General features: G+C 41.8%; 1 protein-coding gene across 4 annotated transcripts in view; it reads right to left on the minus strand.

The window, feature by feature from the left end:
* SMG7 (SMG7 nonsense mediated mRNA decay factor) overlaps positions 1-18,792 on the minus strand; it is a 51,909-nt gene that overhangs the window by 17,266 nt on the left and 15,851 nt on the right. For 3 of the 4 annotated variants that reach the window (XM_064719448.1, XM_064719446.1, XM_064719449.1), the window contains exons 2-10: positions 13,192-13,223; positions 11,847-11,964; positions 10,706-10,838; positions 7,742-7,913; positions 6,867-6,938; positions 5,789-5,939; positions 5,327-5,462; positions 3,140-3,302; positions 1,927-2,083 (exon numbers count right to left, since the gene is read on the minus strand). In XM_064719448.1, the coding sequence (XP_064575518.1) occupies positions 1,927-2,083; positions 3,140-3,302; positions 5,327-5,462; positions 5,789-5,939; positions 6,867-6,938; positions 7,742-7,913; positions 10,706-10,838; positions 11,847-11,964; positions 13,192-13,223 (1,134 nt within the window). The remainder of the gene's footprint in view (positions 1-1,926; positions 2,084-3,139; positions 3,303-5,326; positions 5,463-5,788; positions 5,940-6,866; positions 6,939-7,741; positions 7,914-10,705; positions 10,839-11,846; positions 11,965-13,191; positions 13,224-18,792) is intronic. The other variant, XM_064719447.1, reaches the window with a different exon arrangement.

The raw sequence follows: 18,792 nt of genomic DNA on the forward strand, positions 1-18,792 counted from the left end.
TTTAACCAGATAAAACTAAAGTGTGAGCAAGTGCTGCAAGCACCTGTCTGCAATTCACGCTTTGCAGTCCAAACCTGATGGCTCTCAAGCCATTAGTCAATGAATCAGTTCAGGCAGCAAAAGAATTTAGGAAGACACAGCTGTGCAGAAGCACTTCTGCTCCATGAACAAGAACACTGCACTGTAGTGCTGGAGCATTTACCACCAAGGGATGAGACTCTAAGTAAGGGCTGCACCAAGAAAGACCATTAAACTAGAAGTGAACGTGCAGTCCCCTGCCTTGCCCTCACAATACCAGTAACAAGCAATGATTGCAAATTCTTCCCAAAGGCCCTGGAGCAAACAATTTTAAAATCACGCTGATGATTGTGTTAACGTTTAACTGCTACCACCAGACTGCTTGCTCCTGTTTGCTAGAAGCTCCCACTCAAAAAGTCCAAAAATCCTTCTGCTTTACTGATGGGCACCACAGAAACAATAGAAAACTATTTCAGGATGCCCACTGTGCTCAGTGTAGGAGAAATGAATGTGTTCCCCCCAGCAAGGCTTCCAGCCATCATCCAGCACACAGCCTGGAGAATGCACCGTGCCCCTAACAGCACTGTATACCCTCAGCTGCTCTCCTGCATGGCTGCAGGCACAGACAGCATGATCTTCATGATTATTCTCTACACTACACCAAGCAACAGCTCCTTCCCATGACTGACAAGGAACAAAAGAAGGAAAAACCACTCCAGATATCTTCAATAAGGCAAGTAAAGTCCCTGCCTTGGGCTGGAAGGGACCTGCCATCCTGTGCCAAGGGCAGGGACACCTTCCAGCACCCCAAGGTTGCTCCAAGCCCCACCCAGCCTGGCTTTGGGCACTTCTAGGGATGGGACAGCCACAGCTTCTCTGAGCAAGCTGGGCCAGAGCCTCACTGCCCTCACAGGGAAGGATTTCTTTCTAACCAACCTAAATCTGCCCTCTTTCAGCTTAAAGCCATTTACTCCATGAAGTACTACCTGCATGTCCTCTCTGCAGAGACTACCTGATATCAAATAGTTATCTTGCCTATTAAAATACAGGCATAGGTCTTCCTTCAGAATGTGTGAATGGCAATAGTTATCACCATCTCAAAACCACATCTGAACTCTTTTCCTTAATCTTGCCTTTAGGAATTCTGTGCTTTAAGCTTCCAAAACTCCACAGGGCTTTTTGTTTCTTATTTAACAAACCAAAGTTGTAGGCACCCCTGTTTCTCATGCATCGCACTGCTTTCCTTGGAGAGCCCATCTTAGGAACAATACTCATCCAGCTGCATCAGTAACAGTCACTCTGATCTTAAGAACCACTTTACAGAAACACTTTCTTGAATCAAAAAATTCATGAAAAGTTAACAGACTATTTAAAAAATTGTGAGTTTTGAGCAATTTAAGCCTTAATTTATGAGATTAGTGGCAAAAGTGAAAAATCAGAGCAACAGTCCAGAACAGTTATGCCTGCATTGACATTTAAAGAGCCCCTCTACTAAACTGAATTTAACTCCTAGGTGACTACATCACAGCACTGCCCAAGTGATGGTTTAGTGCATAAAATTAAGGCAAATATTCTCCTGCCACTTCCCCCAGTAATCTGAGAAACCATTATACTAGATAAGACTACAGGAACACTCGGTAGTTATGCTCAAACTGGACATTATAAAATAGATCCCCCAATCGTAAAAAACTTACAGGAAACCTAAACACAATTAAAAGAATCAATCTGCTCATGTAACCAACAAATCTCATGTTTTGCTTTATGAACCTTTTAGCACATGCACTTTCTGTCATTTTGGTATCTGCAATGATGAGTTGTATGATCACTTTTCCCATGACTAATTTGTGGATCAACAGTAATTAGGACCTCCATGCAACAAAATGTAACAAGAAAAAGATTAACACTCACTACCGTCTCTCATCAACCACAGCCTCCTGGAAAACACTGGGCCTAAGTTTCAGCCAGTCCATGGAAACCTTCACAGCTGGAAGAGGATAGGCAGCCCCAGAGTCCTCCTGGTAGTCATTTTGTAAAGGACACTTGCACAGAACTCCAAGAAATGACACTAGAAACAGAGTAAGAAGAAAAAGCAAAAGAAAAAAACTCCATTATGTGGGAATGACACTTCAAAGTTGACCAAATAACTTAATCAAACATGTCCACCTTATAAACCCCTGTTCTAAGAGCTAGTTCTTTAGACCAAAGCAGCCCAGCTACCTCATCTTAAACAGTCCACCAAGAGATCACAATGCAGGGATTTTTAATAGTTTTCTACTATGGAGCAGAATCTTGACGTTTATATCTCTTCAACTGTCACGGCAAGTCATTTTGGTAAGTTTAAAAAATCAGCTGAGACAAGCCCAGTGCAAAAACAGTCACTTGCCTATTTATCAGAAATTATCAACAGAACTACCTACCCTCCACTTTATACACTTCAACCAGCAGGCACACAAATGCACTGGAGCTCTGCAGGCAGGCACCCAGCCCAGACCCCTTAGAGTAACCACACCCATGTGACCATGGTGCCTTCAGAATCAGCTCCAGGCTGGAATTTGGAGAAATCCAGCTATTCAGAAATTTAGGTGTTGACAAACAAGGCCAAGCTGACAACAGGCTCAATCAGGTTAAGCAAATCAGCATTATGTGGCTAGAGTCTAAAATGCTCTGCACTCTCACTATCTCCTGGTTGATATTACCAAAGGCAAAGAAATAGCTGAGGTCCTGGTTGACTCAACTTCAGTCCTGTTGAATCAGAACCAGTTCCATTCAAAGCAACTCCAACTGTTTGCAGCTAACTGGGGAGCAGCCCCCAAGAGGGGTACTACTCACCACCAAGCTGGATCCAGCTTTGCACCCAAGTTAAAATGCTCTTTCAGAACCAGGAAAATGATGCAGAGTAACGCTCCAAACAGAGTAAGTCTGGACACAGAAATCCAGTGTTAGTCAGCACTGCTGACAGAAATGATCCTGTGTGACCATCATCTCTCACAACTTTCTCCCTAATGTCTATTCTCAGCATTTACCTCAGCCAGCCATCAAGCTAGATCCTGACAGGAAATTACTAATGGATTCCACATTAAAACCAAGGGAACTACAAAAATCAATTAGCTCCCACACTTACTGAAGAGAGCCAGGAGCTGTGTCCAGCAGAGCTGCTCATCCTGGCTGTAGCTGTGCTGCTCCGTTTCGTTGCTGAAGTCCCGCAGGTGGTGCAGCTGGAACAGGTTGATCACAGTAATATGGACTAACTGCTGAGAGTTGAAGGCCTTCTGGAACAACAACCTCTGCAACAAACACACAGGGTGCACATATTTTTAGATGGCAAAACACATGCTTGAAAGGACTGGTAGGTGCTCCTTCACTGCTTGACTAATGTTTCTGCTCTTTCACAACATTCATTCTGGATTTTATTTTCAGGTCATCCCTCCCAGCACAGCACTGGGCTCTCCAGGAGGACCCCACTGTTAAGCACAAGGTTTTTGCTTGCACACCAGCTCAGACACACAACAGATCAACATCCCCTTTGCATATGGTTCTCTTCCAGAGCAAGTGCTACTTGGAATGTGCACAGACAGCACTGCAAAGGCCCATAGATCCACTGGGTTTGTCTGCCCTTCAAAGAACCAGCATGGAGAAGGTGACATTTTAAAAAACACCCCAGGAAAATTTAACTACTGCATGGTTATGCATTAAAGACTAATTCCACACCTGACTTCATGGGTCACAAAATGCCTCAGTGGACTAAAACAGAGAGAGATATTTAGAAATGTCTTTCAGTAACTATGCTAGAAAAGACAGCTCTCTCAGGACAGGAAAAGAGACTTCAAGCTTTTTGGGTGAAAAAAGGAGCTATCCTAAATCTCAGCAACACAACTATCAGGGAATCAGGTGAATTAACTCATGTAAGCATCAGGAAAAGGTTTAAGCTCCACATTCACCCTTGACTCTCATTTAGGGCATGAAGCACGAGCACTGCACAGCTGACAACTGAGACTGGCAGAGCTGCCAGCAGCAGCACCCAGAGACTGGCTGAATGCTCCCAATCCTGCAACTGCTCTCCTCAGAGTTAAAACGAGCCACAAAATTAAAATAATTCACTATCATACAGCAAATTTCACATCCACATTCAACTTGGTGAAGTCAGAAGAGTTACTCTCTGATATATTAGACCTTGTGTTGCATAATATAAACAAAAAAGGTAAAGTAAGCAACAAAGCAGGGCTCAATTAGCTGTTTTAACACTCTGGATCAGTCCAGAAAATTAAGACTGTTCCACATGCCTGAGCAATGCTCATAATTATTGATTATAAGCACTGTGGAAAAAGCAGTATTTTTTCAATAGCCAGCATCACACATGGAAAGAGAGATACAATTATTTCATTTTGAAACATAAACTGCCAAGGTTGGAGCAGTCAATTCATAGGAAGTTCTGTGGATTTTTAAATTTATTTTAAAGACATTGTGAACCTAACTGTAGCAGCACAATTCAAGACAAAAAAGTATAAAAGGACTGTAAAGACCATTTGTGATTTTTTTATATTGCTCAGACCACATTCCCCTTTCCTATTTTTGAAAAGCATCCACTGCTCTGCTGAGCATATTCATCCTCCCTGATGCTTTTCCACAAATTAGGAAGCTGAGCAGAGCAGTTTCCAAAAGCCATTTACCAGTTAACACCATGTCCTCTCTGAAACTATACTACTTTGCATAAATACTTCATAAAATTCTTTTGTTTTGATCTTGGCTGTATTGCCCAACATAATGAGCTGGGTATGTAACCAATGGGACTCCTGAAATTTCCATGGAAAACATATTCAGCATAGCTCTAGTCTGCACAGAGTAAGGTTGTATGGAACACTTTTCAAGGGCAAACTGTTAACAGGAGAAGCAAGTTTCCCAAGGCAGATTAAAAGCAGCCTTAACAACCACTGGGAGTGAATGATAGACATGCAAAACATGAAGCTCTCTAAATTCCTCAGGCCACCAAGCCAAGATTTCACAGATTAATCAAGTCCTTTTTACAGGTATCCAAGAATTATTCAGGTTGAAGAGCAGAGAATCAACAGTGGACACTGATTTCTACTGTATCTTCACCAACAATGGATCATGTGTCAAATGGGAAAAATCCCTCATCTTGGCAGAAGTTACCAGAACTATCCAATGTCAGCTGCAATGCAAACCTTCCCTAACTGGCTACTTGAGCTTCCTGTATTTTATCATGTGAAAGAATGATTAATGGACTGCAATTTCTGAACTCAGCTGGTAAAAATATTCTCAATATACTAATTAATATGTTGTTAGAACTAACCTTGAACTGTTCTTCCAGCTTTTCTCGAAGAGGGCTCAGCTTCTCCAAGCTCTTACTCAGGTACACATGGCCATGAAATTTAATAAATGCCTTGATGAAGTCAGACACGCTCCATCGAGTCTTCACCTCATCACGACTGCATTCAGAACAGACACACCCGATTCAGTCTTTGGAATTACACACAGCTTCACACAACACCCCAGAATTACTCCAAAATGAGGGAGGAATGTCCTGCAAAGCTACTTTTTGTGTTGGCACAATATGCTTATTTCCTGCATTCAATAATCACAGTCAGGAGCACCACATTCTTTGTTCCATGCACCTCTGAGGATGCTCTGACTGGACAAGGGCCGAGAGATTTCTGTTTCCACTGCCAAATATGAGTAACTTCTAGCAAGGCAGGAACTTTTAGAAGAAATATCTTCCAACTTACCTGAGTGGCAATAATTTACTTAGTCTCACCTTTCCAGTGCTTTAGAAAGTGCTTTTTGTAGGTTAGTGGAGGCAGCTGGGAAAGGAAACTTCACAGCAATGCTTCTGCAGTAGTAGAAAATTGTGGTCAAGTGGTCTCCTTTGGAGGAAGCTAGGATAGCCAACTGATTATAAGGCTGACCTAAGGGAGAAAAAGACAAGCTGTCCAACAAGTTTCTCCTGAGGGAAACATGCTAGATTTCAGAGTATATGTGGTCACCTGGAAAGGGAGCATAAAGTCCTCTGTTCTTCAACAGGCAAGGCTTAGATGCATCTGCTGACCCTTCCACCCCAGCCTCAGATTAGAACCACTTCAGTGAAAAAGCTTCTAAATTTGTGGTGCATCAGCTGTTTGGAGGGTTTTGTTTGTTTGCTTGTGTTGCCTTTGTTGCTTGCTTTTTGTTTTGGGATTTGGTCTTTTTGGTTGTGGGTTTTTGTTTGTCTGTCTTGTTGCCTTTTTTTTTTTTTTTTTTGGATGGAGAAGGATTGGGTATGGGGGTCTCTGATTTTGTTTGCTTGTTTGTTTCAGGGGGTTGAGGTTTTGTTTTGTTCAGTTAGAATGCAACTGGTTAAAAAACTGGATCACTGGTTTCAGCAGCCCAGCTCAAAAGTAACTTAATCTTTCATCACCATCCCTGTATTTTGGGCCACTGGAAGACAATAGGTCCAAAGCTAGATCCCTGAACTAAAGAACTCTAACTCTCATCAGAAACTATAAATTGGCATGGGAATAAACAATAAAAAAAACCAGTGCTGGTGTAAAGCAAGTTTTCATTAATTGTACTTTATAATGCACGAATGTAACAGAGTATGGCAGTAGTCAAGCCTTGGAGTAAAGCTGCGCATTACTTCCCTTGTTTCTAAACCTGCACAAAAGGAAGCAACACAGATCATGCAAATAACCATTATCTAAATGATTTACTGATGGGTGAGGCTTTGTTGTATGATTGTGTGGAGAATTTGGAGAGGGATATTTATGTAAAAGCCCAGGTTTTCAACTGCCAGAGAAGAAAACAATACCCCAAATCTTCCTTTGGAATTATGAACTGGAAAGGTATCCCAGACTCACCATTAGAAGGGACAAGCTGAGCTGCATGTCTATAGTAAGACTCTGCCTGGCTGGTCTGATTCCTATAGCGAGCTAAGAAAACAGCAAAAAAACCCAAGTTGAGGCACAAAACTCCAGTCTCCTGCAGTTACTTTCATAAAATGCAACTTACCTGAAGAGCATTTCACTAGCATTTCAGGAATAAGCATCAGAAGAATGTGCAATTACACTACACATAATCAAGATTTGACACATTTAATTCTGAGGTGGCTGTTTTACCTCAGACCTAAGACTGTCTTATGGACAACAGTGCCAAGAATACCACATAAAGAGAACTAAAAATATTTTTCATCCCTCTTCACAGGATCACCAACTAGATCTATTTTTAGGTTGTTCAAAAAGCAACTGCAAATTCCTGTGAAAAGAGAACTTTCTACAACACAAAGTTTTTCTCAAATCAAGAAAGAAATAAACTTGTTGAACTTAATGTAAAAAAGAAACCCCATTTATGAAAGACTGGATTTCTAAATGGTGCCCTTGTACATAAGATATTAGTGTTCTGGAATGGAGAAGTTGCCAGCCTGCTGCAACAAGCTTTTGTAATAGTTACCAGTTTCAGCACTTCCCTGTGCCTACCAGCTAGAACATGATTAAAATGCTAGGAGACAGACTCTAGCAGATCACTAGCAAGCCAGTGATTAACTGTCTCCATGTGTTAATGTGTAACAAACACTAGATAAGTCTGAACAGGGTTTCTTTCCAGGTCTTTCCCCCTGCTGCAATCATCACAGGCACAATCAGCGACTAGCTGCTGAAGTGGAGCACATGGAGATCCCTCTCTAGAAGCTGAACACAGACAGAACTCCACGTCCCAGCCGCTTCCTTGTGAAACTCACCAATATCTCCCAGGTGGACAAGGCAGTGCTGGCAGATGTAGGAGCAGGAGCTGGACTGCGGCTTCACGATGGCGCTGGTGTGCGTCTGTTTATTGCTAATGATCCCCAGCTGGGAAGACTTCACACGGCACGGCAGGTCCACGTTAAAAACTGTGCACAATTCCTGGAGTAACTGCAAACATGGCCTGGCTCAGTGGCAGCTCCAGGCAGCCATTGCAAAGGCATCAAAACAAGTCACTAAACTAACAGAGCGCCACTCAGAGGCGTGTGCTCACCACTGATGAGCCAAATATATTTGAGGTGAACAAGCTCAATTTACTGAAAGTGAGACTTTACAATACATTCTCCATACGGAATTCATTGAGTTTCATTGTGTCCACTGTGTTCATCTGCCCATTAAGAAAAAGCTCTGCATCCCAAACCAGCAAGCAACTCAATCCTCATGATATTTAAATCACCAAGGATTTATCAGTGGAGACTGACTATAAGAGGTCTACAGATATTCCTGGGTTTTATGGTTTTGCTTTGTCTTTTTGTTTTGTTTTTTTTCAGTAGGACCCTCAAGAGGAACACAGGGGGTTTTATATCTTCAAGAAGTGACACTGTTCTCTGAAAATATTAGAAAGGAACATCCCTCAAACTCCAAAGCAGCTTGTTCCAACATAAGAAACCCAACTTTAACTTCAGAAAGAAACTATCTCAAGTATAAATTTCAAAAGAAGCTGGAACATAACCAAGTTGATAAGCAACACAAGGCAATGCTAACAGTTCAGGGGCTGAGGTGTTGGTAAATATTTGCACTAAGCCAACACTGAGACTCTTTCAAGGAACAAGGCATCAGCTACTTGATCAAATATTTCAAAAGCTGATTGAAAGAAAGCCTCAACTCTGTCATTCTAATTAGTGCTTTTGAAGTTTTTCCTAATGGACTCCAACATAAATACTCTGCAAAGTAATGGCAACCAGAGAGTGAAGAGTGTTTGTTGGACTGATTACTAGGGCAACAAATGCAGGTAAGAAGTGACAGACTTCCTCCCAGCTGGAAACATGCTCAGTCTCCAAATAAAACAGACCTGCAGGAGAGTTGCACTTCCAGATAAAGGCACAGAGAAAGCCCATGGCTGACAGAAACACATACTCTGTCAGCAAGATGTGACATGATGCTTTTGCTTGCTGCAGAAAGATGTTTATGTTACACCTCACACCTCTTTGCCTCTTTCTTTATACAGTAAAGAATAAATCCCCAAACAAGAGAGAACCTCAGAGATGAAAGCTAGATAAAAGAGAGCATCTTGACATCTTCAAAGATGCCAAATTAAGAAAATTCATGCTCTTGTTCAAAGATGTCACTTGGGGAAGCCTCACAGCTGGAGAACAGGTACCTTGGCTGAGCCAAGGCTTTAGACTGAAAATGTAATTAACATCACAGCAAACAGAGAAAGATGACCCAGTCTGTAGTGTCAAGCTCAGAAAGAGTAAAATTTCCTGATCCACTGCAGGAAAGAACAAGGCTCTTACAAGACAAACAGTGTAGAGGTAAAACACCCTTGGCAACCATGACAGTCTGTGAAACTGGCTACTTCCAACAAGCAGCTTTACAAAAAAACAATGCTGAAGGGGAAAAAAGGGCAGCCACAAGGGTACCCTGGGGTTGGCATGGCAGATGTCTGGAATCCAACTAGGAAATTATACAGTACAAATGACCTACTGTGAATGCTGTAAGCTGAAGACAGTGTAAATCAGCCATGAAAAAGTTTACTCTGAACACTGAGAGAGGATTCAGCAACGACAATGGTGTTGAAGCAGACACCAAATGAGGGGAAAAAAGGAAGGAAAGGCAAGTTATCTTTACTAAGGCTATTACCATACACTGACTCTTATTCTCCATAGTTTAAATCTAATGAAATCTAACACAGGAAAGAGTGTAGGCAAAAAAATGTCAGCAAAAAATAAGTATATGAATAGGAATCACACTCCTTTGGCAATTAACTGAAAAACCTGCAAAAGATTCTTGGCCCAAGAGCACTCAATACAGTTTTGCTTTAGGGGAAGAAAAGTTCCTAGAAATGAACTAATTATTCTAATTGTCGAAAATTAAGACTTACACCTCAATGCTCATCATTGGTGTTAGGAGTCACAAGGAAGAGGCAAAGAACAAAACATTAGGCCATCACACACATCCCATGCATCTGCATTTTCTGCACATATTTCTGTTCCTGAGTAACTTAATCCAAGAACAAACTGATTATCCCTGCTTATCCTTCACTATACAGCAAATGAAAAGGAATGAAGGCAATGGCCCACAAACATATATAGCAATGAGAAGCCAAATGGGAATTTTTAGAGAAACAGCAGGAAAAAAGTACTAAGAGCACATCAACTAACTCATCTGCTGCGCTTGAGATTTTTTGTGTCATCATTTCTGTAAGACATTACAATTAAACAACAAAATTCCTCACCACAGGTCACTGCAGACACAGAGTAAATGGCTTTAAGAGAGCCTGGACAGCCAGTGAAAGCTAGACTTTCTAACAGTCAGAGAACTCATACAGGTGGTAGTTCAAGAAGGCAACAGATGCACAGTGAGAAGGCAAGAGACAGTGCAAAGAAGCATCATACTACCCTTTCCTGCTGCTTTATGACTGCTCTGAGCAGGCACAGCAGAGCACAGTAAGAAATGGACCTCTGACCTTACCCAAAACAGTGGGGTTTAGGTGTTAAAGTAGATTCCATTAGAAAGGAACCTAAACTGCACCACAACCAGAGAAACAAAAGTTTCAGCTCAAGACTGATCAAAAGAAAGCCCATCAGCAGCTCTGCAGACATCTCCTGCTGAGAGCACCACAGTTAGCAAGGTGCACTGCTCAATCCAATGCAGCAGCAGTTTCCTAAGCTAAGGGCAAAGAACAGATTTTACCCAGCTAAAACAGATCCTCCACCCAGCCTGTATTTTGTGCAACTCACCTGTGTGTAGAAGCCACTAGCTGCCTCTAAAAACAGAGAAAGGTTCGCCTGAACTTCGCTCCGATTCGGATTTGCTCTGTTTTTCGCCTGACCCTGGAGTGTTGTGATCTGATTTTTAAAGGCATGATTCCAACTGAAAATAAAAGAAGCATTTATCTTTTTACTTTGGAAGTGTCTTATGCAGATGGCATAAATAACAGAAAAGAACTGTTTAATTACATAGCATCAGACATGAAGAATATTCAAATTCAAGTAACATTCAGATGAGAACAAATGTTAAATATGAATAACCACCTTTCCTCACCTCTCATATCTATGGAAACAGATCCTGATATATATATAGCTAACATACACGTGTATATATGTATATGGCTAATGCTAGCATCATTGATATTTGCTGGCAATTGTTCTATTTTAGGCAGCATAGAAGTCCCTCCCTAAAACAAAATGTGGGGTACATAAATGAGGTTTAAAAATCATTCAATAACTGGAAGCCTGGAGAGGAGAACTCAGCCAGCCAACTCATCTGGTTTCCCTCAATGCTGAAAGAGCCACATGCTTCTGTTAACTAAACTTATTACAACTCATGTCTGCAGCTTAAATAACAGGGAATGGATTCAGGGCATGGAGAAAATCCAGCTGGATCTTATCCTGATTTGTAAGGTGTCAGGAGTAACCTATTAATTAACCCCATGAGCAACCCTGACTATTCCTCCCTCTGCCCAGCTCTACCTCACAGGGCTTAAAACCGGTCTTCAGCAGCCCCTGTTAGACCTTGCTCAAAGCTCCAGGTGATTACATCAGGCAAATTTCCTCCTCTCAGGAAAATGCAGACTTCAGCCCTCCCCTGAGAGCAGAGCAGACTGGAGCTCCCTAGCTTGTCTGCCTCCACCTGGCTCTCCAAAACCCAGTCCTGCATGACATGGCTGCCTCTGAATTGCCAGAGGTAAAACCCTAACCTACTGAATGTTCTTCATCAGCTCTGCAGGGCATTCTCATGTTTCACCCACAGCACAGCTCTCATTTTAAAGGAAATAAGACAACTATTCCATAGGTTACAATTGCTTTTCTGGAAGTCTCAGGGTTTCCTGCTGCCCAGCCCAGATCACATACACACACACAAATTCAGTGAGGTACTTACAGGTCCTGCTCCACTTTTTTATCTAAAGCGTATTCCAAATCAGTCACTAGCATTTTTTGATATAAGTCCTGTAGAGCCTGTCTGGATGTCCAGACTTCTGCTGGACCCAGCTTTGAATCTGAGCAACAAGAAAGAAAAAAAAAAAACCAAAGTCACACAAATTTATGGAGTAAATCTGATTTTTCACTCATTTACCAAACGAAAGAATAGAGCTCAGTGTTAGATACACATCACCAAACACCTGCTTTTATCATTTTCCTCAGAATAGTGAAATACAAGAACTACAGAGGGGTTGAGGGCTCACTGCTTAACTGAGGAGTCTCCTACAACTCCAGAATTAGATGTGAACAAAGTTAGCAGCTGGCAAGTTAAAAAACAAAACAGGTAGGAGAATGTGGCTCTCGATAAGTTATAAAACAGCAAAATTTCTTGCCACTGGATGAATTTAGAAAAATTTCCAGTGTAGCCAAAAATAATTGGCAGACAATAAATCCATGGAGGGATGCTAGATGGGACAGTGCATGGACACACACTGTTAGTGTTTAAAGAACACTGTGGGCATTTTCTAACTCTTGAGTAGCTATCTGCTCTCCACCCCAGAGGGCGAGTGCAAACACTGCTCCCTGCTATTGAGTTACAGAGTCCAATTTCCCATGGCTGGGGCCGCAGGAGCACAAGGGATGGGCCTCACCCCAGGGAAACCATCCTGATACTGATGGTGCAGCCACTCCTCTTGGGTTAGGTGGATCCAGGTGGTTTCAATGGTCCTATGGGGACTACACCAGCCTGCTACTCTAAGTACACCCAGGTGGCAAGCACAGCTGAGCAAAGGTTTGTGAGAGAAGCTAATTGTACTGCAGGGCTGATTCATTAATATAAACAATTTCCATTTCCCATTAGTATATATAGCTTAAATCACAGCTCACAGCATTTCACTGCATCTAGGGCTGCACTTTCACAACATGTGGTAGTGCTCAGCATTTCCTCACCCAGGTTCCTTAAAATCACCCAAATCCTGGCTAATCCCAAGTACAGCAGTTCCTGTGCTGGTCTGGGCAGGAGTCTCAGGTCCCAAGAGAGAGGTAGAGACATGAGACCTTCATCTCCAAATGTTTAGAACATCCAAAGTCAACTTCAAAAATATGTATTAGGTACAGGCCAAAGGGGCACACTTGTTTAAATACTATTTATTTATTTATATACAGAGGACAAGTCTTTAACATAAGGTCACCCACCTTCCAGAAAATTCTTAGGAAAGATAAGCAAAAGGAACACAAAAGGAAAACAAAACCAGGAATCAAATATTATTAATAAGCTATATAAACTGTATAATAAAGGCAATTACCTGTCATGTCAGCCTTCAGGACTTCTGCCTGCCTGTAAGAAAGCAAAATGACAATAAATTAGAAAGCTCAAAATAACTGACTTATGCCAAAGATAATTCATGCTATGGTGAATCTGCTTTCAACTCTGCTCTAGTTCACCCCATGCAGGATTTGAGCTACTGTTGGTTCAACAGCACAACTGCTTTTATTTCATCCCATAACAGTAGTCAGCTGTTCACTTTTCCCTGCTTATGCCTCCTTCTGAACGAATATACACTAATAATGCTCACATTATAGTTTATATTTTCAGCTTTATGTGGCAGCAGCGTCCTGCCAACATTAGTGATAATTGCCTGGGACATTTTTATCAACTCTAAGTTGTCACACCTGAAATACAGGAGCCAACAGAGTCAGAGCAACACCAACTCCCATCAGGGTCTGTTGGCCCCTCAGTACAGCCCTCCTGCTCCCCATGCTGCACAAGTTTTTGTAGGGAGAAGGGATAAGACTATGGCTTCCCCAATTGCCTCTTTTCCTTGAGCTGCATCCCTAAAGCAATGCTTTGATCAGGCTTCCAAGGAAAAAAACACACAGTACACACAGAAAGAAAGGCAGCTACAGCTGACTACCTACAACTCCTGCACTGAGCATCCTCTGCAAATCCCCACTGCTGGTGAAGGCTGGCAAATAGCTTCCAAAAACAGGAACACTGGGGCAGTCCTCAATAAATAAATGTTTCTGAATGGTCAGTGTCTGGCTGGAGCAGGCAATGCAGGTGCTGCAGTTCAGCACTGTGTCAGCAGTACATAAAGCTTCGAGGAGCAGCCCTGCTGGTCTGCCTGCTGGACACAATTCACCCAGGGCTGGCAGAGGGGACATGAGGCTGCCTGCTTGGGCTGGGTTTGGATCACACATGTCCCTCTGCTCCTGATGCACTCAGGTGGTGATGCAGATTTAGAGAGTGCAAGCTTTCCACACCAGACATAGAATCCTCCCAGCATATGAAATGTTCCTTTCACCTGCCTCAGAAAAAAACTAAAAACAAACACAGCTGGAAAACACACTGTGCCTAACATGAATGTCAGATGCCAGCTTGGAAAAGAATGGAGAGGCAGGAGAAAGCCCCACCTAATCCCTAAAGGGGCTGCAGAAATCAGCATATACTTTCTCTTGCCAATGTGAAGTTGTGGTGACTGCAAACAGTTTTTCAGTTTGTTCTGGGATCTACCTACTGGCCATAAACTATAGGGAAGGTTATGAGATCCACATGAGAATTAAAAAGGTGTTAGAATAGGATATAAATGAGTAACATGTAAATTGTTAAGTCCCTTTGCAAAATTCTGTTTATTAAATGCAAGCATTATCTATAACAGCTAACCATAGCCACCTCCATCTAAAAAGGAATGGCATGCCCCAAGAGCTTTAATTGTCAGGAACAAAAGTCAAGAACACCTTAACTGATACCAGAAGTGAACCTGTATCTTCCTCACCTAATCCAAATTCAGTAACTGGAAGCATGGAGAGCATTTAATGCCTTTAAGACAACTTCTTTCAATTATCAGAAAGAAGAGATAACAAAGATAAGCAAAGCAAATTTTAGCTATTGTATGAGAAGAAAGCTGAAAGCCAAGGAATCATTTTTTCCTCATCCATACACAGGCAACAAAAGGCACCTAAGTGAAGGCTCTCTGTGGCTGCAGGCAGCACGTTGGGAATGAGCAGATCCTGCCCCCAGGGAGCCAAGAAAAGACAAGGAGGGACAGCAATCTCCTGTGCAGGCTGTGCCTCAGCAGCCCCTGCATTGCTGACCTGCAAGCCCAGTCAGGCCCAGAGCTGAGGCAGAGCTGTGGTGCTGGCAGCCAGCAATGCCACTGCTCCCAAGGAAAAGCTGACTTGCTCAGGTGCTGGAATCTCGCTTTTCTCAACAGCCAGCCAAGTTCCTACAGTCTGGCTCATGCTTCAAACATCTTCCAGTGCTGTGAAGGTCTCCTCTGAGCTGAGAACACAATCTGTGCTGCCAAAGCCACGAATGCTGAGAGGCTCAGCCCCAGCAGGACACGCAGGACTGCGCCCACAGACACCAGCCCAGAATTCTCTTCCAGGCATGAAGGCTCTGCCCTTTAAAAGCCAAGAACTGCTCCTCTGGAAATTACTTGTGCAGAACTACCTTCCACTAAGTCTAATCTTTAAATGAGGAATGTAAAAGCACCTTTTTTTTTTCCCCCAGAAGTTTGCCCTCACTGCTGCCTAGAGAATTCTGGTGAAGAGAGCCTCAGCCTCTACATCAGTGCAACTGCTGACAGGCTCTCTGTAAATGCACAGACCTGATCATATGGCTACCTGAGTTTCTACCAAAAAGACTTATTTAAAAACACTTTATTTTGGAAGAGAAGACTCATGGGTTCACAGAACAAGAGGCTTTAGCAACAATCGCTTCACCAGCCATAACACAGACTGCCTTGTAGAATTTATAAAATTGCAACAAGCAATACTAAAGAGATTAGCATTGTCATTTTCAATAAAATGTATAGAAATTATTTCAATACATCCTAGATTCCAAAGAAATTAGGAGAGTTGACCTAACATTAGTATACTGCTTCTCATTTCCCACCTAGAAACAGTTTGTTTCAAATAGCTGCATTCTGGGGCAGCCTGGGTACAAAACTTGTTCTGCATTAGTGGCAAAATATTAGCAGAGAGAAAGAGAAAGAGAGGGAGGATAGAGAGAAGATGCACTGCCTGTTCATTAAACAAACTTTACAATGGGCCTTTGCTGGTGCTCAGGGACTCCTAGTGGGCACCAAGTGGAGTTCCCTGGTAACAGCTGGCAGGAGTTTCTCACAGTGCCAATGGCTTCTTCTATCACCCAGCATTTTTAACAAGCTTTTCTGGCCATATATTTTACTGCATCTCCTCATATTGAATTTACATTAGAATGACTCATTCTGGGACAAAAAAGGTTGCCTACTAGAAAACCTGGTAGGGCTTGCTTACACACTGTATCATTGCAAGAATATTCTCAGATACCTCCTCGCCCAGTTGGACTCAGCAGTTCAGTCAAGCTTCCCTAAGTTTGTTTTGTTTTTTTTTTTATCCAAACCATAGTTCAGAAAAATTATATTTCAAGTACTTCCATATACCACCTTGATATAACAGCTACTCTTTATTATTTCCTAACCAAATATGTAGATTCAGCTCTGTGCTTTAGCCAAACTTTAAACTAAAATGCAACAGCCTCCCATCCAATTCAGTGAAAATGTCTGATAGCTGAAGGAATTTTCATTTTATTCATAAAAGTGAAAAGCTTCAAAACTTTAAAACACAGTAGGTCAGGACTGTCTCGCAAGGTTGTAAAGGTATAAGATAAATAAAAAATTAGGAGACAAAAGAAACTTCTCTTCTCATAAGAACCTGAGAGTATATAAAGTTCTAAAGACCCTGGAACTCAGAGGCAATATTTAATCTGGAATGAACCACTGGACTCGGCAAAGGAAGACAAGAAAGACACATTTCATTTTCCCTCTTCCAAGTTTTTACCATTCTTTATCAATTAAGTTTTCCAAGTCAGAATAAGAAAACAAGTTGTTTCCCTTAAGCTGGTAAGCAGTACAGAAAGAAAATCCCACAAATATTGGGATGTCTCTTCCATATATATTTTTGCAGTGTTTACCCCATCACACTAAAGAAACATCAAAAGATCATGCAGTCGCACCTTCTCTTTAACACTAGAGCAAGTTTGCTTAATTTGATGTTAAAATCATGCAAGATCATAGAGCCTCTTTGCTTAACTATTTTATTCAAGTTTTCCTCTTGTTGCCATGTGACTTCCAACTCTATTTGCATATCACTGAACAAATGGATCTATTTTACCATTGTCCCCAAAAGAACTCATTTCTGTTCCAATATCTGCCTTCAGTACAGCTATAATTCAAGCACTCAATCACAAATTTTCAGTTCTGCATACACCACCCTGCATCTCTAATGGGGCTGTATCCATTCTCCAGAAGCAGAGGTCTGCTAACAAGCTTCATTATCAAGCGCAGATCAGCCAATGAAATTAAGCCAAACTTCTCAAAGCAGCAGTTTTGTTACCCAGCTACCATCCTCTATATTTTGGAAGTCAAGCCTCGTTTACACCACACCTCTCTCATTTTCACAGTGAGGATCCGCCAGGCGTGATCTGCTGTGGCACGACAAGTTCTACAAAAAACCTGGAAAACCCCAGCTCTCACAGAGCCAACAAGAACACCACCCTGCTTTCACCCTTCCTGAAGGGGAACTCCACCTGGTTTTCCCCTGACAGCCCTAAGCTGTATCAGCTGTATCAGTTCTCTCATCAAATCTCAGTAACACAACCCCCCAATGAGGAATTGAGGATTTACATGACTAAAATGGGCAATGAATCCAGGCAGCTGGGCTTACAAAAGCCATCAGATCCAATCTCATTACTAAAAACTAAAAAAAAACATGAAGTGGTCAGGAGTTTCACTCCAAGCAGAATTTCAGACTCCTGCAGTTCTCTTTCCTGGAGGTACTGTACCACAATGAAAAGCACCTGCAGCCTAAAGTGCCTCAGCAGGAGGTGACTGATCCCAAGGCTTATCAAGGGCACTGCCAGAAAGCTTTCATTCTTCTGAAAGGGAATAGAAAAATACAGAGAATAAATAGAATAAATGTGTGAAATGTTTCATTTTGGGTAGAAAAGGTAAATTTTCTATACTAGCATACTAAAAGTCAAACACTTAAATGAATATTTTAATTTCATTATTTCAGTATTTGGCAAGGGTCACAGCAGAAAGGACTTCAAAGCAACAACCTGCCATTTTAGATTTTCCTCAAAATAACAGTTATCTTCAACAAAAATTTATAATAGTTTTAATACTCAGTGGGTTTTTTTCCTTCACTTGTTTGTATTTAAGCATACTCATGCTGATTCAGGGCAGGTGGAAACAGAAGGAAACACTAACAGCATGGACACTGAATATTCCACAGCATATTTAGGGGAGATTGATTGTTCAGAAGCCCCCAAGCACAGTATGCAAGACATCATTCACATGTGGAGTTTGGCACTTCTGATGCGAGAAAAACTTGCTGATACAAGTGGTTGACAGTCTTTTGGAAAATAAGTATTTTTCCTTCAGTTCCTAAGAGTGACCACTAACACTTGCTAAAATCGAAAAGTTTGTTTTCTTCACAGTTTTTAGAGACTCTCTGGCTACCAATCCTTTACAGCTGGTCCACTTTGCTAAAGGTTGAATTCTCAAACATAACTCGGACTTCCCGAAACTGTTTTGTAGACAGCAACTCTATCTCTAACTATGACCGGTCACAAGGAAATATTTTTACAGCAATCTTAGGATTGTGCATAAACCTAGATGGTTATGCCTGAAGTACAGTAATAGCAAACTTGTGTGTAAACTTCAGCTTTTATTTTTCCTCCACCCAATAATTCAACATCACCTGAATACAACAGACTTCAGACAACAGCTCCTGTTAACACATAGCTTTTCCTGAAAGGGCAAATGGATGCAATCAGGATCTTGCAGGGGTATATAGCATCCAACAATAATTTTACTTATTAATTTGTGTAAAGACTCTACCTACTCATATATCAGACATGT

This window comes from Zonotrichia leucophrys, chromosome 8, assembly GCF_028769735.1.
Source record: "Zonotrichia leucophrys gambelii isolate GWCS_2022_RI chromosome 8, RI_Zleu_2.0, whole genome shotgun sequence".
Classification (NCBI taxonomy): domain Eukaryota; kingdom Metazoa; phylum Chordata; class Aves; order Passeriformes; family Passerellidae; genus Zonotrichia; species Zonotrichia leucophrys.